Source organism: Miniopterus natalensis, chromosome 15 (assembly GCF_054644295.1).
Source record: "Miniopterus natalensis isolate mMinNat1 chromosome 15, mMinNat1.hap1, whole genome shotgun sequence".
NCBI lineage: Eukaryota > Metazoa > Chordata > Mammalia > Chiroptera > Miniopteridae > Miniopterus > Miniopterus natalensis.
The window spans coordinates 40,359,872-40,383,274 of record NC_142095.1 but is presented as its reverse complement, the minus strand read 5'-3'; the positions used below and the strand labels follow the sequence as shown (position 1 = coordinate 40,383,274).

Sequence of the window (23,403 nt, the reverse complement as noted above, 5' to 3'; positions counted from 1 at the left end):
TCCAGTACAAAGTTCAAACTATAATTTAAAGGAATATTTTCTTCTGGTCAAGACAACATTCATTCTAACAGTATTTTCTTGCACTTTATATGCCTGCACACACAAAGGATTCACTAGTGAGTGAAATTAATAGCTTCCTAAGTTCATACTGAGACTTTTAAACTGCATTTTTCCAACCATTTCTCAACTCTCACATTATGACTTTGGCACTACAACTTCTCAATAATTCCCAAATTGTGCCTATTAACAAATATTTCAAAATTGGAAACACACTCTCCATCTACTAAATTTGTTATAACAAAAGTCTAACCAAGAGTAAGACAAGTCACAGTAGGAAAATAGTGATAAAAATCAAGCTAAAGGTACTTCAAAAACTGCTCTGTTAATCCTACTCACATTTGAACACTCACTCTACACTCTTCCACCTCCTATACTCTAATGTGCTTGAACTAAGCTATTACTCCATATAACATTTTTTTATAAGAACTTTTTTGAGATATAACTCACATACTATACAATTCACCAGTTTAATGTGCACAATTCAGAACTGTGCAGTAATCACCACGATCAATTTTATAACATTTTCATCATCCCCAAAAGAAAACCGTACCCACTTAGCAGTCACTCCCTGTATTAGTCAGGATTCTTCAGAGAAACAGAAGATGTGGATATAAACAGAGAGAAAGACAGAGGGAAAGGCAGAGAGACAAAGACAGAGAGACAAAGACAGAGAGATTTTAAGGAATTGGATGACATGACTGTGGGGACTGTCAAATATGAAATCTGCAGGACAGGCCAGCAGGCTAGAGACACAGAGAAGAGTTGCTAATGTAGTCTTGAGTATGATGGCTGTCTGAAGGCAGAATTCCTTCTTCAGGGGAACCTTAGTCTTTTCTCTTAAGGCCTTCAAATAACTGGATGAGGCTCACCACATTCTGAAGAGTAATCTGCTTTACTTAAAATTTACTGACTTAAATATTAATCACATTTAAAAATATCTTCACAGCAACAGCTAGACTGGTATTTGGCCAAAACCAGAATACCATGGCCTACCCAAGTTGACATATAAAACTAACCATCACTCCCTGTTACTCTCAGTCCTTGGTAACCACTAATCCACTTTCTGACTCTATTGATTTGCCTATCCCACACATTTCATATAAACAAAAGTATACCATATGTGGCCTCATATGTCTGGCCTCTTTCACTTAGCATAGTACTTTCAAGGTTCATCCATGTTGTAGCATGTAACTTTTTTTATTGCCGGATAATATTCCATTACATGGTATATCACATTTTATTTATCCATTCATCAGTTGATGGACCTTTTTTTTTTTACTATTGTGAATAAAACTGGTATGAACATTCATACTAGTTTTTGTGTGGACATGTTTTGATTTCTCTCTTCAGTTTATTAATAGCTAGGAGAATTTTTGTGTTATATGGGGACTCTATAACATTCCTTTTTACTCTTTTTGAGCAAACTTTTTGAAAAATTCAAAACTACAAATTTTGTTTAATCTAGAAGCATAACTACCATACATATATTTATAACATACAACATGATCTTATTGCCTATCCCTGAATTTTTGAAAATGGAAGGAAACTTGTAACTAACATCTAATAACATAGTTAAGTATTTCTATAGTTAAACAGTTAAAAAGAAAAAAAAATAGTCACTTTTTCTAAATTAGATTTACTTATGTGGAGATATATATTCCATTTAAAACATAAACCCCATACGTAATAAACTTAAAATTACCCAATGAAAGAAAAAAGTACTTTTTTTAGTATATTATAGTATCTGAACAGTGATACTCCAATTTACAGGATGAGGCAAAAGTACATTTACTGTTGTGAATATGCAGAAGTTTATTCTTGTATTACTATTTACTTTTTGTATTATTTTCTGTTCAAACAACTGTAAGCCTACTTTTGCCCTACTCCGTATTTATATGTAAAGAGTTACATTGTAAAATATTAAGTGATGAATAAATACTTTTTGAGGAACTGATCTTCAACTAAAACTAAACTGATTTACTACCAAAATATCTAAGAGTTAACAGACAATATTTTATTTCAATGCAATTTTTTCTTTTGATTTATTGTTAACTAACAGATTGGTGATGATATTAATGACTAAGAGCTTGGGTAGCATGCAATAGACAGGTCAGGAGTGTGCATTCTTCAATCAGATGGTTCAAATCCTGACTCTACCACTATCTGTGTCTCATTTATAAACTGAAGTTAATAATACTACCTACTTCAAAAGTTTGCTGTGAGGATGAGGCTTAATTGAGATAACTTTTAGCAGACCATCTAGTACATGCTCAGTAAATGATGGCTGTTAATTTTATAACAATCTGGATGCTGGTCAGAATTTAGAGCATATTAACACATTTCAGAATAGATTACCAGAATTCACTTGATATTATCAGCTAAAAAGCACATTTTAAATTATGATCTAACAACTTATGAAAAAAAGTAAGAACAACAAAAAACTGTTTCTTTACCTACATACCCAAGTAGGTAAATGCACAGAAAAAGTTCTGAAAATCACATACCAAACAAATAACAACCATTACTTCTGGAGGAAAGGAAGAGGATGGGAGGCACCTATGTGATACTTCCCTATTGCTTGAATTTTTATGAGAATGTATCCCTGTTATTAATATAAGTAAAAAATAAGAAAAGAAATAATAGCTTGAAAGTTCATAGGGAAAATTCATTTCTGCTTGGCTCAACTAGAAAGTCAGTAGTTATAAATGTAGATAAAACTGTAAGCCTGAAAGTACTGATAAAACCTTATATAAATAAATAAGAAAATAAAGTTGATGTCTTTAAATTAAAATCTAACCCAAATTGTATATTTAACAAAGGATACAAATTACTTTTTTAATTTACACCTATCAGCTATTCTCTTAAAAAGATAAAAAATTTACATAACGAACAAGTTTTTCCAAAGCTGTTTCATTCATTTACATGAACACCCAAATCCAAATCAGTTGCCTGAACGCAAGTCTAAGAAAAAATGTATTTATTGCTAGTAGTAGTAGTAGAGACATGTTTTAAAAATGCTAGTTAACTCAGAGAAATAATTAACACAGGTTCTCTCAGTCTCTGAAAGTCTGTCATCATATGACAAGCATTTTAGTTATGGACCCCAAAAATAATAGCTTAGATTGCCTTTCAAGAAAGCAAAAGACAGATTTTCATTACAGTAATTGTTCAGTCCATAATGAGATAGTTCAGAATAAATGTCTAGCAGTTGGCTTTTATTTCAGGAAAAATCTAGATTCTGGTTCCAACTCCCATAGTGCCTAATAGGTGACCTTGTGGAAATAACCTCTAAACATCAAACTCTTTTTGGATAAAAGGGAGCCAGTCTATAGCAGCTCTAGCTACCTAAGAGCATTATACAAATCAAGTGAAATAGGAAAGCACTCTGAATATTATAAAATCCTTAAAAGTATTATTTTGCATGAAAATAGAGCCATTTGTAATAGCTCGAAATCAGTTATCACCAACCACAGATTATCTATGATTGCAAAACACTTAGCAAACTGTCTTGCACACTGCAGGTTCTCAGAAACTGTTTATACAAAAGACTACTTATTGGTAATTGAGTCCACGATCTTAAATTAAGAACTAACTCGAATGACCTTCCGCCCTTTGACTCTCCTCAGGGTTTGCACAAATACATACTGCTCCACTGTTCACATTTCACTCATTCAAACATTTCTGTAGTGCCTATTCCCTTGTTCTCAAAGCTCACACCTGGCAGGGCAACAGTACATATTTGCATCATAGTTATTTTGTTGTCTGTATCCCAGAATGAAATTATATACAAAGTTCTATGGGAGTATAGAAGACCCAATCAATTCTTCAGTAAATGGGAGTCAGGAAAGGTTTCACATTGGAAGTGGGCCTTAAGGGATGAAGGGAAAGATCATTCTGGAAGACAAGACAAAACAGCAAAAAGGGGATTTGTTCTAGGAACAGTCAGCACTGTTACATAGCTACTATACAGAGTTTGGGGCAAAAGAAAAAGAGAGTAATAGAAGATGGAACTGAAAAAGAGGAAATGAGAGTCAGATTTTTATGGAGTTCATATTATTGTCCTAAAAATTAATGAGGCAACAACCCCAAAAAATTGCATTAATCCTTACCCGAGGACATGCTGCAAGAGAGAGAGATAAACATTGATCAGCTGCCTTCTAGATGTGCCCCAACCAGGTATTGAACTCACAACCCAGGTATATGTCCTGACTGCGAATCAAACCTGCGACCCTTTGGTGCACAGGACAATGTTCAACCAACTGAGCCACACCGGACGGGCTCAAACAAAATTTTTTAAAATCATATTTTATTCTTCTGTAGAAGTTCACATAGTTTCAGGTGTACACACCAGCGATTAGACATTATATATAACTTACTATGTGATTGTTCTAATATATCTCGTACCCATCTGACACCATACACAGTTGTTAGAATATTACTGACTATATTCCCTATGACTGTTGTGTGACAACCAATTTGTACTTCTTAATCCTTTCCCCTTTTTCACCCATCTCCCCAAACCCTCTCCCATCTGGCAACTGTCAAAATGTCCTCTGTATCTTTGAGTCTGTTTCTGTATGCTTCTTTGTTTTTGATTTTTAGATATGTATTTATTGCCATTTTATTGTTCATATTTTTTTATCTTTCTTTTTTCTTCTTCTTAAAGAAGACCCTTTAACAATTCATGTAATACTGGTTTGGTGGTGATGAACTCCTTCAGCTTTTCCTTATTCAGGCAGTTCTTTACATGCCCTTTGATTCTAAATAACTTTACTGGGTAGAGTAATCTTGGTTGTAGGTCATTGCTTTTCATTACTTTGAATATTTCTTGCCACTCCCTTCTGGCCTGGAAAGTTTGTTGAGAAAGCAGCCAACAGTCTTATGGGAGCTCCTTTATAGGTAACAAACTGCTTTTCTCGTGCTACTTCTAAACTTCTTTTTCTTTTAGCCTTTTGCATTTTTTTAAAAAAATATATCTTTATTCATTTCAGAGAGAGGAAAGGAGAGGGAGAGAGAGAGAAACATCAATGATGAGAGAGTCACTGATTGAGCCCATAACCCGGGCATGTGCCCTGACCGGGAATCGAACCCCAATCACCTGGATTCCAGGTCGACACTCAACTGCTGAGCCACGCCCGGCCAGGCAGCCTTTTGCATTTTAATTATAATGTATCTTGGTGTGGGCCTCTTTTGGGTTGATCTCATTTGGGGCTGCGCTTCCTTGGATTTGTATGTTTATTTCCTTCACCAGGTTAGGGAAGTTTTCTGTCATTATTTTTTCAAATAAGCTTTGATTGTTTTGCTCTCTCTCCTCTCCTTCCGGCACCCCCATGATTCCAGTATCAGTCCACTTGAAGTTGTCCCAGAGGCTCCTTACACTGTCTTCAATTTTTTGGATTATTTTTCCTATTTGCTATTCTGACTGGGTGTTTGTGGCTTCCTTATATTCCAAATTGCTGTTCTGATTCTCAGCTTCATCAACTCTACTGTTGATTCCCCGTAAATTATTTCAGTTAGTGTATCCCCTTCATGTCTTTCCTTTTTTGTTGTTGTTGTTAATCCTCACCTAAGGATATATTTTCCATTAATTTTTAGAGCGAGTGGAAGGGAGGGAGAGAGGCAGAGAGGGAAAGAGAGGAAGAGAGGGGAAGGGAGAGAGAGAGGAAGGGGGGGAGGGAGAAACAATGATGTGAGAGACACATCGACTGACTGCCTCCCACACGTGCCCCGGCTGGGGCCAGGGATTAAACCTGCAACCCAGGTACATGCCCTTGACTGGTAATCGAACCTGCAACACTTCAGTGTACAGGTCAATGCTCTAACCACTGAGCAACACCAGCCAGGGCTCTATCCTTCATTTCTGACTGATTCTTCTTTATGGTTTCCATGTCCTTTACCTGTTGCAGTTTTCACTAAATGTATTGCACATCCTCCTTACCAGTGCTTTAAACTTTGCCTCTAGCAGATTCCTTGTCTCCATTTTGTTTAGTTCCATTTTCTGGAGTTTTGTCCCATTCTTTCATTTGGGACACATTTCCCTGTCTCCTCATTTTGGCAGCCTCCCAGGGTGTGTTTCTATGTATTAGGTAGAGCTGCTACATCTCCCGGGCTTGGTAGAGTGGCCTAATGTAGTAGGTGTCCTGTAGGGTTGAGTGGCACAGCCTCCCCGATCACCCAAGTTGGGCACTCTAGGCATGCCCTCACCATATGAACTGTGTACACCCTCCTGTTGTAGTTGAGCTTTGATTGCTGTTGGCACATCAATGGGAGGGATTTACCCCAGGCTGATCAGCTGCAAGAACTGGCTGTGACCGCCATGGAGGATCAGCTGTGCAGTAATCAACCCCACAGAACAGAATTCATTTCAGTAGGGTTCTGGTGCCTGCTGAGTCCGCCCCTGCGTGTATCGCTTGTGGAGGTGGTTGGGTGGTGCTTCACTGTGGTCTGAAGCTCTGGGGCCTCCTGGGAGATGTAGGCCAAGGTCAGCCTCCACCTGTGTTCTGCCTGGGGTCCTCCCAGCATGAGCTACAAAGCAATCTACAGATGGCTGCTCCTTGTGCTGTGCTTGGAGGTGCCCAGGAGAGGCTAAGCTGAGAACTAAGGCTGGCTGCTGCTATGCCCAAGCCTGGGGCCACTTAACGAGAGGTATGGGGCACCAAGGACAGGTGCTGCTTTTTGGAAAGATTTTAGGACAGTCTGAGGCATAAGCTAACATGGGTCATTTGTATGAAAAAGCCACTGGAAACAGTTTAAGTGGGCTTGGCATCTCAGGCAATCACCAGAGTGGGGCAAACAGTAATACCAAGGTTGATGGAGACTGAGACATGGTGCGTTCCCACTCATGGAGAAAGGGCTCAGCAAAGGAACAATGGCCTCCTACAGCATTTCTGTCTGCCTCTCTAGCCCTTGCCTTGATGCCAAACAATTCAGTTCCTCCCCTGATGTCTCTGGTGCCTTTTGAGTTGCTACCTCAGTGCTGGAGCTCAAAAAAAGTGAGTCCAAGTAAGTCCATGCACAGGCCCTTTAAGACTCAGGAACCCTCTGCCTCACTCAATCACAATTCCCACTAGTTTTTACAGCCAGAAGTTGTGGGGACTTCTATTCCTGGCACTGGAACCCTGGGCTGGGAAGCCTGGTGTGGTCCTGGGACCCCTTACTCTCAGGTGGGTCTCCACAGCCAAGATATCCCTCCCAACTTTTATCTCCCACATGTGGGTGTGGGACCAGCCCTTTCTGCATCTCAGCTCCTCCTATCAGTCTCAATGTGGCTACTTCTATATATCCTTAGTTGTAAGACTTCCATTCAGCTAGATTTCAGGTGTTCTGAATGATGGCTTTTCTGTAGTTTAGTTGTAATTCTGATGTGGTTATGGAAGGATGCAAGTACGGCATTTACCTATGCCACCATCTTGACCACCTATGCCACCATCTTGACCGGAAGCCCTCAACAACTAAGAATTCTGATTGGTGGTTTAAACTGTTAATTTACTTGTAGTGGCAGTGACAGAAGCATGGGCAGGAAAGAGTCCTTACAACATTTCCAATGCTAACAAATGCCACCATTTTTCTTGATTCAAGTAACTGACATACATTAAGAAACAATCTCACAATCTTTTCACTTAAAGCTCTAAATGACAGACACTCTCCTCTCTATTTATCAAAGAGAATAAATACTAAGCTCTAACATAAATACCACTTGAGAAAACCAAGTAGGAGCCTAGGAAGGTAAAGAACAAACTTAACCTAAGGAGTAAAGTCAAATAACTAAGTAGGAAAAAATGTTTTTAAGTGTACATAGAGTCCATATTATTTACAACTTGGAATAGTACATAAAATATTTCATTAATTTTTTTACTACTGTGAAAAGTAACACAGAAGGAAACAAATATGTACTTTGGATATAAAACGTGGCCTCCTAAACATGTTTACATTAATATGCCTTAAATATAACATGTGTCAAATATGTGACTTTCTCAAAAAAGCAACACCTCTTAATGACCTTTTACTTATGTCAAAAAAAAATTTTTAGGTATCAATAAATGTATGATGTGCCATTGTCCCAAAAGCTAAGGCCAGATTCTTTACTGTCACATTTAGATAAGGGGAGGAAGAAGGAAGAAACCATCTTGGTTGTAAAAATCTGGAGATTCCCTTTGCAATGACTTTCTTGCAGTGTCCTTGGAACCTGCCATATCATTCCTGTTTCTATGCCTTTGCTTGAGCAATTCTTCCTACCCAAAATTCCTTTCCTTGACTAACTCTATCTATTCTGCCCTATTTAAAAAGTGCTAGTGTCTAGCTCAAATTGCATCTCATCCATGAAACCATCCCATCCATGAAAACTTCCCTAAAATCTCCAATCCATACAGAACCTCTCTCTTTGCTGAAGTCCTAATGGATAAGTTAATACACTTGTCTTTTCTCACTTTCTGGCATTTAATTATTTTTATTCCTATTGTGAATCTGGTCTATATCCTTACAAAATGATACCATATCTAAACTGTTACAAAGCTATAGAATAAGCAGAGTAGTTAAGAGGTTGCATTCTAGACCCCAGAATCAAGAGTCAGAATACCTCAGTTCAAATCCCAGCTCTATCATTTATTAGCTATGTGAACTTGGGGAAGTAAACCTAATCTAATCTTCCTGTGCCTTAATTTCCTCATAGATTAATATGGGAAAAATAAACATCTATCTTGAACAGCTATTTAACAATTAAATAAATAAACATTTAAAGCATTTAGAACAGGGCATGGTACATAGTGCACCGCAAGTGTTAGTTAAGCAGTTACATATTTTTCCTTGCTCCAGACCTCTCTACATATTGTTTTATTACTCTTAAATGGTGTTTCTGGTATGTCAGTACTCTGCACAGAACTCTCCCTAGCTTTCCATACATGTGGGTCCATATCCTTAGTTTGGTAATCAAGGCACTCTACAACTTGGCACTACACTATCTACTCAGCTTCAGTTACCCAACATCTACTTTATACAAAATAAAAGGAAACAGACATATAAGGCAGAGACCCTCTCCTCCAGGGTTTGACAACTAATTACAAAAACAAGGCACAAACATAAAACCATTACACAGAACGGGTGTTCACCATAGCTGCTCTCCAAAAGAACTCTACCATCCAATAAAATCAGTTTCCACAGTGTTTGCAAGATGCCAAACTCATTCAAAATTCTCTCTTTTTGTCTGTTTTATTCCACTCTCATCCCCTCGAAACACACAAAAACAACCCAGGAAGTACTTTTTCTTAATTTGTATCTACTCATCCCTTGTTTTAAAGTCTAATACAAACACTATCACTCTCTTACCATTTAAACTTACATAACACTATCTTCTCTCAATAACTGTTCTCAAGTTGTATAGTCACTCTCTGTAAAATAAAAGCTCCTAAAAAGAAGAAATAACAATTTCTTGCCAGTTTTTGCCATTTCCTTCCCCCTCACCATGTCCTCCACTAAAACAGATCATGCCAGAACAGGTGCTCAAAAGTATGTGTTGAATTTAAGCAAAAAAGTGAAACTGGAAGTAAACAACTAATACTACTACAGTAAGACTGGAAGTAGACTGCACACTGTTTGGACCACTGTGTTACCACCTGTCCACAAAGCCTCAAATCAGATGGGGCCATCCAAATCAGAAAGAGGTAGTCCACTCACTATCCTTTCTATGTAACCACCATATGGATAGGTTTGTTTTTCAGTGGTACCTTGAGTCAATACAAGGATTAACAACCATTCTATTATCTACCATCTAACTTGAAAAGTTTGACCTTCAAAAAGGATGATACACTGGGCCAGCATCTAAGCAGAGCAATATCCAACTGCTATATCCCTGAGTAGATGATTTGGGAAAGCTTGTTAAAGTCCACTTTGTGGCAAATCTGTCACCCTTCAACATACAAGTTTTAAGTACCATAACACATTCCATGAACTTAGCATTAAAAAGTGTCACCTAACCCAGGCGTCATGGCTCAGCTGTTGAGCATCGACCTATGATCCAGGAGATCGAGGTTCGATTCCCAGTCAGGACACATGCCCGGGTTGTGGATTCGATCCCCTGTACGGGGTGTCCAATCAGTGACTCTCTCATCATTGATGTTTCTATCTTTCTCTCTCCCTCTTCCTTCCTCTCTCTGAAATCAATAAAGATATATTTTAAAAATATTAAAATTAAAATAAAAAATTAGAAGTGTCACCTACATTTCCATGTGCCCACATTTTGCAAATCTTCTATAATAAACATGTATTACTTGAATAATCAGAAAGTTTCAAATGTTTAGTATTTCTTCCAGATTTTAATGGGCTTCCCATAATGGCCCATACAGAACACAACAACCACAATTAAAATTAAACCAAAAAGAGCCCTGGCCAGTGTGTCTCAGTGGTTAGAGCATCGGCCTGAGCACCAAAGGGTAATGGGTTTGATTTCCGGTCAAGGGCATGTATCTGAGTTGAAGGTTGGATCCCTGGCCCTGGTTGGGACACATGTGGGAGGCAACCACCAATTGATGTATCTTTCACATCGAAGTTTCTCTTTCTCTTTCTCCCCCCCCTTCTACTCTCTCTAAAAATCAATGGAAAAAATATCCTCAAGTGAGGACTAACAATAAATAAACAAAAGGGCATATTAGCCCAACTTCCTACCTCCCAGGTAAAGTACCAATTTGGACAAAGTTCTCAACTTCATATGTTTCAATTTAAAAAATTACTTCTACAGCCCTGGGGAGCTCAGTTGGTTAGAGCATCGCCCTGCTACTCCAAAGTTGTGAGCCTGATCCCTGGTCAGGGCACATGCAAGAAGCAAGCAATGGATGCACAAATAAGTGGGACAACAAATTGATGTTTCTCTCTCTCTCTAAAATCAATCAATAATTTTTTTTTTAAATTACTTCTACATATGCCATCACATGAAAGAAAAAAATTTCTTATTACCTTCCTAAGACTCCACAGCATTAAAACAAATTGCAAAGAGCTGCCTAGACAGTTCCTCTTCTCCCACCCCCACTCTAAACACCCTCCTCCCTAAGTACTGAGCCCTTAATAATGCCCAGGAAAGGGTGTTAAGTGATTTACATGATTATCCCAACCCTCAAAACAGAAGCAGGTTCCATTATTCTCCTCAGAAGAGAAAACTGAGGCTTAGAGATGTTTGGGGGGGAAAACTTGCCTGAGGAGATGCTTATAGAAGGAGGGATTCTTGTACTGTACAAAAGGATTTGCTGGGAATGGCCCAGGGACTTTTTTTTTTTTTAAATACATCTTTATTGATTTCAGAGAGAGGAAGAGAGAGAGAGAAAGTTGAAACATCAATGGTGAGAGAGTTGCCATTGATTGGATGCCTCCTACACGCCCCAACTGGGTATCAAGCCCACAACCCAGGCATGTGCCCTGACCGGGAATCGAACCTCAATCTCCTGGATCACAGGTCGATGATGCTCAACCGCTGAGCCACGTCTGGCCGGGCAGCCCAGGGACTTTTGATATGAGACAATTATAGCAGAAATCCTCAAACTGGAACTTTCACACAGAAAACAATAAATGATATTTGGTCAAACTGTGGGTTTTTTTTGGAACTGTGTACCTCACAATATCTGGCACACAAAAGATGCTCAATAAAAACCAGTCTGTTTGAATTTAAATTTTAAATAGTTAATTCCTAAAATAATTTGATCACATGGCAAAATCTGACAGGTTATTTGTTTTACCTAGATTAGATGGTACAATAGCCAATAATTGTATCTACACCTAAAGTAATATTCTCAGGGTTCAGTTAATAAAGCATAAATAAAAAGGAAAAATGGCAGAAATTAGTTGTGTATCCCTTAAAGATAAGTTTTTCTAATAATAAATAAGTTTAAAATTTTAACATATCACAATTTATACAATAAACACTCACTATTGACCTATTCTTAGTCATCTCAAAATAATCTATTGTGGGGGTTTTTAGTATAGCCACCAAAAGCACTATTCATATAATCACTGTTTTTCAAATAAGTAAAAGAAAAAAAATCTGAGTCTCCTTTGAGTATTGAGTCAAAGTAAAGAATGTGCATTTTCAGAGTTTGTACTTTAAGCAAACCTGTAATCTGATTAAGTTGCACTGTAACTGTTGCCCAGGGACATAAAAAGACAAAAATCTAAAAGCTGGCTGAGTTAAGGTACTAGCAGTTAATTGATGTTTGAATCTGACTGATGGAAAGATAAGTTCTATGAGTATTCACTTTAAATTATTATGGATAATCTATGAAATCTTTCAGGAACCCAAACTTTAGTTTCTAAGGAGGAAAAAAGTGTCTGTTCCACAGGTAAATGAGCATCTGGTGTTATACAGAAAAATTAACATACTTTTCAGTTCTCATCCTACACACAGATTAGGATAAAGGTATTATGCAAACACACAGCACTTGGGCAATTTTTTCCTTCTTTTTTGAAAAATGATTTATAGAGTAATTCCTTAATTCAGTAGCAACAAAGTATTACTTTCTTCCTTTCGAAGCTCAGGTTTCTTTTATTTCAAAACACTACTCTTGAAGACTTAAATTTTTCCTTTGAAAAACACTTAATGATTTAACTCAAAAAGGGGGAGCAAAAGTCAGGAGGTGAAACCTGAGATATTATTAGTCTTACATAACTGGCTCTAAGTTGGAATTGATTCTGTAGCTCAACTAAACCCTGAGGTTTAAGCACAAAGATGAGCTCTTTAGTATATTCTTCACAAACATAAAGAGTTTTAAAAATTGAAAGGGTCTTTATTTTTTTCCTTGCATTCTTAAAATATAAGCACTCACATGTATATATAGTATTAGGGTGCCAACATAAAAATGATCAAATGGTCACACTTAAAGAGCACTAAATTCATCCTATTGCATCTAGGTAATGCAATAATTGATAGAACTGAATATAATTTATGAAAATAATTTCCTAACACTGATTTTTAAATATCACCTTTGTAAGTATGCATAAAGTATTTTAACAAGTGCTGCAGGCAACATCCAAACATGACTTGCAAAAACAACAGGTATATGTTCATGCAAATTGCAAACAAAACTCTGAAAATGCAGTTAGTTGTTCATGCCTAATTAAACTGGTTTTGATCACTGCAAATTACTCCTTCGAGGGTATATATGTATCAAATCTTTCAAAATCTAACTTTACACAAACTACTGCCTTTACTAGACAGGCCCTGCTCTGAACTCAACTAAAAGATAGGTGTTAACTACATCTCACCACGGAGTCACTTAAGCCCCAGTGTAATAATGGCCACGGATTCCCTGCATTGCTTTGGGAACTGCCGCTTGCTTAATCAAGCTCTGAACTGCAAATTCGCCTTTCTAAAAACACTGAAAACAAGAAGGCAAGTTTCACTATCTAGTTTTCCAAAACGAACTAAGGTTTGGGATTTCACTGGGAATGACCACGTTATCAAGATGCCATCGCCCTCCCAAGGTATTTAATTACAATACCTTCTCTGTTTTCCATTCAAACACCTCAATTAAATTTCCACTAGAGCCAGACACACAAAAGTTGATTCCGTGGTCTTGCTGAAAGTCTCCTGTGGGTGCAAACCCTGGGATCCCGCATGCATTATGCAGAAGAGCATAGGGAAACAAAAATGATGTTAAAACAATGTGGTGACATTACCTTGCCTGTCTTGTGATCAAACCAGACCAGAGCATGGTTCCTTGACAGCACTTTGCAATCAAAGGTAGCATTATTCTGCGCGGGTCGACAGCGGGCCACGGAGCGGCCAATTTTAATGGGTTCGTCCAGGTAGACATGACGCTCCTGAAACGGGTGCGAGTTCGGGCGGCAAGTGAAGATGGCCAAGGCTGACGGCATCGAGGACAGACTGGGGGTGTCTCTCCTACCAAAGGACAAAGAGGAGTTCCACCGGATCTGCACTGTCCCTCACAAGCCTATACCCCTATCCTCCCCAAAATTCTGTATTAAAACAAACTGCGCATTGTCTAAGCATAACCAGTGAACATCAACAATTCTTCACTTGAGTGGGAAGACAAGCCAGCGCAAGCCCCATCACCTCCTTTAAAATCCAGGAGCGCCCTGATTACAAAAAGTCCCCAACTGGCAGCTTTCAGTCCATCTTCTTTCTTGGGAAGAAAAGGCTCAAACATCGGACAGCTTCAGCCAAGTAAACTCCTGGAAGACAGTTTGGGGACTGGAGGTATCCAAGCAGATGAGTCACGCACCAATTCTTGCGTTTTGTTTGGGATCGAGGCCGTTTTTCCCCCTCGGTGGCGGAAATGTTGCAGCACTGCAGCATGAAGGAAGGGTCGGTTTGATGAGGCCAGCAAGGTCTTTTCGGGGCGAAGGGAGGTGTGGCCCAACACCTCTGGGCAGCCACCACCCGTCCTGGAGGGCCTCGGAAGTGGAAGGGCGAGAGGGGTCCGAGGGGGTCTAGACCGCCAGCGGGACAGTCTGCATTGCCCCGATGCGCGGAGGCCGCCGGGAGGTGGCACGGGATCCCCGGACCGCACCAGCCGAGGCGGCGGTGGCTGGGCTCCTTGGCACGAGCAGCAGGGACCCACGGGGGCGCGGGCAGCGGCCGAGGGGGGACTCCCGGGCACCTGGCGGGCGTCCCCGTGACCAGGGCGGGGATGGGGACCGAGCTAGGCACGACCCCGGGGAGGCTCGGGGGTCTCCGCCCGCAGGAAGTTGGTCCCTGGACGCCTGGGCTCCGGGCTCCTGGTCAGCACACCGGCCGCCTCTTCTCAGGGTCGCCCCCGCGAGGGTCGCATCTCAGGGACAGCAGCCGCAGCTCCCGGCGGACGAGGAGGTGGGGGAGGGAGGCTGGCCCGGCGGTGGGGGAGAGGCCTGGAGGCCCCGGGCTGAGTCCGCCGCAGCCTCCACCGCTCGGGGCGGGTGGGACACGCTCAGGCTGCGCCAGGCGAGGCAGGAAACTTTCCGACCTGGTAGAGAAACACCAAAACAAACGGCCGTCAAGCGCCGGTGCCCGCCCGCCTCAGCTCTCGCCCCCCTCAACCTGCCCCCCGCCCGCCCTCACGATTGGCCACAAACTCGGCCGACCTCTCCGCGGACGGGCTGCGAAGATCCGAAGCCCGGGCGCCACGACAGGTCCAGCTTCCCCCGCCGCCGCCGCCACCTCAGCTTACCTTGCCAGCGCCGGCCGCCATAGTGACTCTGACTGAAACCTACCGGGTGCACCGCCACGGGAACGCGCACCCTTCAAGGGCCCTCCTACCCCTCTCCCGCGCCGTAGTCGGGGGACGTCACGTGGTCGACGCCGTGGACGCCATGATGGTCAGGGGCAGGAGAGAGGGCAAGCTAATTTTTAACTAACCTTGGGACACCATCTTAGTTAAGGGCCGGAAGCGTCAAGTCAGAAGACAAACCCCTACGACCATGTTGGTTAAGGGCAAGAAAGAATTTGGCCCATGGAAGGTTTTATAAACAAAACGTGCCAACTTCCTACTTTACCATCTTGGTTGGAAGGAACCAACTGTCACTAATTTTATTCACTATAGTTCTCGTTGAAAATTCTACAAGCAAAGAGAGCAGACCCAGCCAGAGGAGAGGTTATTAATAGCCATCTTCTCAGTGGGCTGTACAGTTTCCCTACAGCTGCCTTGGGTGTAAGCATCCAAATTCCCGCAGGTCCCAGAATCCGTGCGTGTCCGGATGACGGGATCCATTCTCTCCCTGCTAAAGCCTTGGCTGTGTGTGGTGCCTGGGGAAAAGCTCTTTCTTAGCCTCGCATTTCCTTTCGAAAGGTTGGTCTTCTCAGTGGACCTAGCATGTCCCCCAGGGCTCCCATGCAGATTCTACCCCAGAAAGTGTGACTTAAGCAAGTCTAAAAACATGTTGCTTCTAGAGAGAGGCTGAATAATTTCCAATATGAAAAAAGGAAGCCAGCCGGTATTACTGGAGCATGAGGTGTGGTGGTCAAGGACAGGTGCTCAGAAGTGTGGTATCAATTGCTGAAGGATTTGGAGTTAACCCAATGAATTTCAGAACTTTTCCATCTTTCTCCTAGAAGGTCAAAGTAGAGTAGTGAAAATCAAGGTTTCAGAATCCAATATTGCATCACCATTTACCAGCGCTATAAATGGTAAGTTTATAGAACGCCTCACAGAGTCTTGTTAGGGTTATATAAGATCATGCAAGACAAAATGCCGACCATGATGTCTTAAAAATAGTAGATATTCAGAGAATGTTAGTTTTTATCATTATTACTAATAATAAGAATTTTCCCAGCCTTCCAGATATAGTAAGGAGCAAATTGTATTATCCCTAATTTTTATATATAGAAACTTGTTAATAAATGTGGAAACAAAAGTGTCTCTTTATGTTCAGTTCTACAATACCTCTTAAAATTAATGTTAAACAAACAGAATAGGCATTTTTTCTGTAAGAAAATTTGGGATTGCTATAACCTCGAAGGGTAAAGAATCCCACCAAGCTATGCAGGGTGCTGCAAATGCTAAAATGACACTGAAGACTTTCTTCACCAACTGGTACTTGGCAAGCACAGAAAAGGCTTAAATTAAGAAATCTCATACATGAGATGTTTAGAATTCTAAGCCACGTGTGTGTTCCTCTCTATGATTCTGTACCCATACAATATTTTAATCAAATAGAAAATGTATCATGTTTTGAGAAATTTGGAATGGTAGTATTTCCCAGTGTTTTAGCTTTATCTCCCTTTTTTATTTTTTACCTTTTTAATAGTCAAATAACTATTACTACTGCTATAAACCATGCTACTTTGCAATGTTAGAAAAACAGACAGAGAATTGTAAAATTATTACCCTGATACCACAATAGACAGGCAATTATTAGCATTTCAGATGTGTAGGAGACAAATCTTTAAACTCATTTAAAATGCAACCCCTCCCTAAGTGATAATGATCTAATTGGATTTTAACCAATGACATTTGAGGTCATGAATTATGGGACACTTGCGTAACTGCTTAAGCAGAGTATCTGGATTGCAAATATAGGTAAGCAAACTAATTGAAGAGGAGTCCTCGAATAGTCAAAGATGAAAATTGAGAGTATATAATATTTTTCATGGCACACACTGGCCTATTAAAACTAAGTATGATCCCTTTCCCAATAGGGAAGGCTCTCCTCATCAGGGAGATTCTAATGAGTGGAAATACCCTGTCATTTCCCAGGTGCCCAGGGTGGAGTGGCCCAAACATTCCAGAGTTACTGCTCATCTGTTTTTGGCTTCCTGGTTCTACAGGAAATAAAAGAAAAATAATTACCTGAGGACAAGTAAAGACATTTATTTTTCAATTAGCAATCTTTTCCGGTGAACATAAAAAGAGGGTATCAGAATTTTAACTCTCAAAAGGATCACAGGAAACTAATCTAACCCCCTCAATTTGCAGGCAAAGAACCTGAGGCTCAGAGAAGGAACTTTTATTGGATGTGTATTTGCAGTGTTCTAAGGCATTTTTCTCATGACATGCTTGAATGGTATTAATCTCATTTTATAAGTAGGAAAACTGAGACCCAAAGAGACTAAGTGACTAATCCTAAATCACCATGCTAGATCTGAAGTACATGCTGGTGTTTGGGGGGGGGAGGGTTTCCTTTAAAAATAAAAAGGAAAAAAAATCTTTACTGATTTTGAGTGGGAATTAATAAAACTAATACATATTTATTGCATATATTCAAATAAGCAAAGTTTGGAAAGTAAAAGTCCTTTCTTGCCTCATCACAAATCCTCAGTCTAGAGCTAACTACAGTTATCAATTTATGAGCTATATCCTTCCAGATGTTTTTCTAAGCCACATGAGGAATGCCCTTTTTTAAAAATGCCACATTATTTATTAGAAATGAAAAAATGAACAGTAGCATCCTTATTCCTAAAAGTGATAAATATTTTATATCAATAGCAAAAATCTAGTATGGGGGAGGGAAAAGGGAAGAAGAAAGGAAGAAATTATGTTTATTTTTGTCACTTGTATTAAGTTCCCTTTTACTGAAAGTGTTCTCTTGCTTTTAATAATAAATTTAAGAATGTTCTTGGAATCCAGCAAATGCTTAAGAAAAAAAGGGATGGGTCAGAAAACCACATGAAACATTTTCTTACTGAATTTTTATTCGTATATCTGGTTTTGCTTTTAAATAACTTAGTTAAATAACCAATTGAAATATCAGAGACTGTTCACATGTGGTGGTTTTGTTCATTTAGTGATTTAAAAAATATATTTTAAGTATATTCTTTGTTCTGGGAAAACTATGACATTTAGAATCATTGTTTTTGAATATAATCATTTGTTTCCTTTTAATAAGCTCCATTAGAGCTATTGTTTGAGAGAAATGCATTGTTGCTACTACTGTACAACACTGTCATTGACAATGGTCAACAGCATCTTACCAAATGGCTATATGTCAGAGAATCGATCAATTTCTCAGAGAGCTTTGAGACCATTTTAAGTAAAACCAGACAGGTCTATCTCTCATTTTCCTGGGATCTAATTATATAACTTGGTATCAGTGGCAAAGATGGTTGCAGAAGAAAACTTGCTTTGATTTTGTAATTTATCATAATCCCCTCTAGCTTATATGCTGAAGTTATTCTTGAAAATAATGAGAATAATATAAAATTTTGCATTTTATTATAACTTTTTATTGTAAAAATTTTCGAATGTACAGGAAAATTTAAATAAAATTGCAATGAACATACATATATACCTCCTTGATTCAAAGTTTTTATTGTTTGGCCATATTTGCCTTATCTTTCCATGTATGTGTTTTCTGAACTCTTTGACACTAAGTTGCAGACATAATTATACTTTATTCCAAAATAGATTAGCATGCCCTGGCCAGGTAGCTCAGTTGGTTAGAGTGTTGTCCCAACATGCCAAGGTTCCCAGCTTGATCTCTGATCAGGGCACATGCAGGAAGCAACCAATGAATGCATAAATAAGTGGAACAACAAATCGATGTTTCTCTCTCTCTCTTAGAAATCAATCAATAAAAAAATTTAAAAATAGATTAACATGCATTTCCTAACAGTATATTCTCCTAAATAACCACAATATATGGTTTTGTGTGTGTGTGTGTGTGTGTGTGTGTGTGTGTGTGTGTTTAAGTATTTTGTTTTCAATGTAGAAAACTTGGAAAACAGAAAAGCATAAAGAAACATTACCCATAGTTACACTTCCGGGAGATAACTACCTTAAGCAGTTTGGTGCTATAGAGAAAAATGGTATCATATTGTACCTGTTGCTTTATCCACACAGAATGAAGTATCCTTGCTTTTTTTCACCCTTAACAAGAACATTTCCATGCCTTCTGTGGTAGGCAGAATAAGAACCTCGTAGATGCTCATGTCCTAATCCCCAGCACCTATGAATGCTAAGCAAAGGAGGCTTTGCACGTATGACTAAAGGTACAGAATTTGAGCTGGGGAGATTATCCTGGATTATCAGGGTGAAGCTACTTTTATTTATTTTTATTTATTTATTTTAGATATATATCTTTTATTGATTTCAGAGAGAGGAAAGGAGAGGGAGACAAAGATGGAAACATCAATGATGAGAGAGAGTCATTGATCAGGTGCCTCCTGCATGCCCCCTGCTAGGGACGGAGCCAGCAACCCGGGCATGTGCCCTGAAGGGGAATTGAACCAAGATCTCCTGGATCCTAGGTTGATGTTCAACCGCTGAGCTACGCCAGCTGGGCTACTTTTAATCACATGAGTCCTTAAAAGTAGAAGAGGGAGGCAGAGTTCAGGGCAGAGAGATGTGGCATGAGGACTCAATCTGTTGCTGACTTTGAGGATAGAGGGATGGGGCCAAGAACCAGGGAATGAAGGAAGCCTTTAGAAGCTGGAAAGAGGCAAGGAAAGTGATATTCTCCTAAGTTTCCAGTAAGGAATTCAGTTCTGCCAACACCTTGATTTTAGCTTAGTGAGACCCCATCAAACTTCTGACCTCTAAAACTTTAAGATAATAAATTTGTGTTATACACCACTAAATTTGTGGTAATTTATTACAGCAACAATAGAAAATGAATACATCTTCCCATTTGTATTTGACTTTCAAATGGTAGTCTTTTATCCATTAGGACATTTTGTCCGAGTGATTTTTCCTTTTTTATTTGACTTTGAAAACGTTAATAAGTAACACAATGAGTCAGGTCAGTGTGGTTCAGTGGTCGAGTGCCGACCCATTAACCAAGAGGTTCCTGGTTTGGTTCCCAGTCAAGGCACATGGCCCAGTTGCAGGCTCAGTCCCCAGTAGGGGGCCTGCAGGAGGCAGCTGATTGATGTTTCTCTCTCATCGATGTTTCTATCTCTCTATCCCTCTCCCTTCCTCTTTCTCCAAAAATCAATAAAAACATATTTTTAAAATAATAATAATTAACACAATAAGAAAATAAAGGCAGAACCCCCTAGGTTTTGTTCTAAAAGGGGCACTAGATCTTGGTTCTTTGACCAGAGCTGTGGAGATATGTATATTTACAGACCATTTATAGGCTAATGGAATAGAGGGAAGGGTTGCTCTATAGTCCTTTTAAGAAATTCACTTAGAATTATGAAAACTATTTGTTTTGAGGAAAGTACTGTACTATTCTTATTCATAGCACTAGTAATAATTTGTAATGGGGTATGAAGATAACATCTTCATTAATGTTTGTTTTCTCTATGGACTATAACCATTGTAAAAGTAAGGACCCTGTCAGATTTTCCTTTCTATTGTTTCTCCAGCACTTAGTACACTGTGACACATAGTAGGCACAAAAATTTGTTAAGTGATTGGATCTTTGGCTATACAAAGATCTGGTTCTTGAGTGGCTAATGAAAAACTAAACTTCTGTGTAATAATATTTTTAAAATATTAAATTATAAAGAATAATATATAATATATAGTCAGATTATTTTAAATAATATTAAAATAAAAATTTTCGGAAGGAAAAGCTGTTTTCAACCCGAGCTTGAACCTCTACAGATGATTAATTTTATATGAAGATTTTTTTAAATGGATGTAGATTCAGACTACGCTGTCTGAATGCCATTCTTGCATGTGTGTGATTTCCTTCCAAAAGTCTCCTCAGGAGGTCAGGAAAGACAATGAGCGGTGTCTTCACTTCCTGCTGGCAGCAGGCCCTGGAGTCAGTCAGGCAGGGAGCCCACCCTGAGCCTTTGAGCTCAAGTCAGATTGTATTTCAACACTGTTAACAGTCCAGATGGGGCAGTTTGAGGGAAATGGAGTTAAAATAACCACTGACTAAGTGGTGTCCCCATGCTGAAGACATTTCTAAGAGCTACAGCGAACAGAAAGGTTGCTGACCATTTTTTTCTATTAAGTCACTTCTTGGAGTGTGAAAGTAGAGTGTCCTAAGTTAGATGGAACAGCAGAGTGATGAGCCTGAAAAGCACTTCCACACCAAGCCTTGAGGGAGGGTGCAGTCAGGCCCAGCTTTTTTCTATGTAACCTAAGTCACAGTTTTGCTTGGGCAAGTGTTTCTGAAAGCAAAAATTTTTTCTAGTCTGCTGTTATTGTTTAGGGTCCTGGTTTTGCAAGCAACAGAATCTAACCTTGGCCAATTAAGCCCATGGAAATTGTTGGAAACACATGGGGGTACCTGGGAGAATGAAAATAAACACTGAAGAAGCAAGTTTCGGGTGGTATGGGAAGCAGAGAAGATGGGTAACAAAAGCCAGTAAGCAGCCTCTTCAGGGTGCCACTTTTAGGAGGAACCAGGTCACCATTTGTCAATCCTTGAGTCCCTCCCCTCAAAATTGAAATACCCCAGAGACCGTTGACCTAGGTGGGGTTACACGTCCATTTCATGGCCAAAAAGGTAAGGTTTTTGAAGGACAGTCCCACTTACTCTGTATCCAATGGAGGAGGGATGTTTTCCTAAAGCTCTTGGAAGAGGAGGGGAAAGCACTGCTGGGCAGGCAAAAACATTAGATATCCACTTAGCTTATTCACTGAGTATGAAGCCAGGAAAACTAGCCTTCTCCTTGAGCCTCTTGGCAAAGAGGCATAGCTGCCTATGGAATCCAGGCAGGTAACTTCCTATGTAACCTTAGACAAATCATAAACTTCCTCTGAGTCATAGTTTCCTCATTTATAAAATGTGTTGAACAGTTTGAGCCAGATGATCCCTAACGGCTTGTAGAGTGGAAAGAGCCAGAAGAGAGGATCTTCTCCCAGATACTAGCCGTGTGACCTTGGCTGACTCATTTGCTAATTCTCAGTTTCCCTATTTGTAAAAGAAAGAGGTTGAACTAGAAATGTTTGTGTTCCTTCTAGCTCTTAAAGTCCATGATTCTCTAAAAGGACAGTTGGAAGTAGCCAGGTCAGTCTCCCTGCCTCGCCCCAATCAATGGGATATCCTTGTTTTTAGGAAACACGCCCTGAGGTATCAAGGAGTAAAGGAGCATTCTGTGTGCAGCCTACTCTCAAATAACCTAGGGAAAAACTTTATATATTGTACACTAAATATAAATATAAAATATGTATTTAAATATATATATACACATATATAAGGTGAGAGGGGGGAGAGAGAGAGAGAGAGAGAGAGAGAGAGATAGAAATGTGGCCAAATGTTAAAAAATAGTGAGTTTGAATAACAAGTGTGTGGGAGTTCTCTGTGCTATTCTCGAAACTTTTTTCTAAGTGTAATTATTTCAAAGTAAAGTTAAAAAAAAGTCAATGGGAAGGGCAAAAGGAAACATGCTCCTCCGCTTGCGTGTCCAAAGGCCTTTTGATGAATTATTTGTGTGACAAATGAATATTTGTATGTCTCTATTGGTAGATCCAAATTCTCTAAGGGAAGTTCTTAGTGCCAAGGCATGGACTGTACAAAAACTTTTCTCTATTAATGTGACAAAGCTCTACTGTGGACCTGGAAGACCCTGGATGAGGCCTATCTATTTACTTCTAAGGAGTCTGACTAAGTGGGTGGAAATTTCCTGTTTGCTTTTGTGGTTTTCTTTTGTTTGGAGGAACATATTTCAGGCACAGCATATATACTGAATGTTTTGTACTTTTAATACTCATCTGTAACCCAAGAAATATCTCTACCAAGTACTTACTAACTTGATTAGAAGCCAACCATTACTACCTTCACAAAGTTATTTCTTATTCCAAAATGATTTCACTATCTGGAAGGGTATTTATTGCAGGATTGTATTAGCAAAATATTGGGATCAACTTAGGGGTCCATCAATAGAGTCCTGGTTAAATACATTCATGCAATGGAAAATTGTGTCGATGATACAAAAAGAATGAAGCAGCTCCCTAAGAGTGGGCTTTGGAACAATCTCCAAGTTAAAAATAAAGAAACAACTCTATATGAATGGAAAATGGAACAATCTCT

At 39.5% G+C, this 23,403-nt stretch overlaps 1 protein-coding gene across 12 annotated transcripts in view; it reads right to left on the bottom strand.

Annotated features, from left to right (window-relative positions):
• Positions 1 to 14,630, bottom strand: part of SLMAP (sarcolemma associated protein) — a 128,314-nt gene extending 113,684 nt beyond the window's left edge. For 3 of the 12 annotated variants that reach the window (XM_016205517.2, XM_016205511.2, XM_016205516.2), the window contains exon 1: positions 13,714 to 14,628. In XM_016205517.2, coding sequence (XP_016061003.2) covers positions 13,714 to 13,911 — 198 coding nt within the window. In that variant the 5' untranslated portion in view covers positions 13,912 to 14,628. Of the gene's footprint in view, positions 1 to 13,713 lie in introns of all 12 variants that reach the window. The other 9 variants (XM_016205510.2, XM_016205515.2, XM_016205512.2 and 6 more) reach the window with 8 other exon arrangements.
• Between the last annotated feature and the right edge of the window lie 8,773 nt (positions 14,631 to 23,403).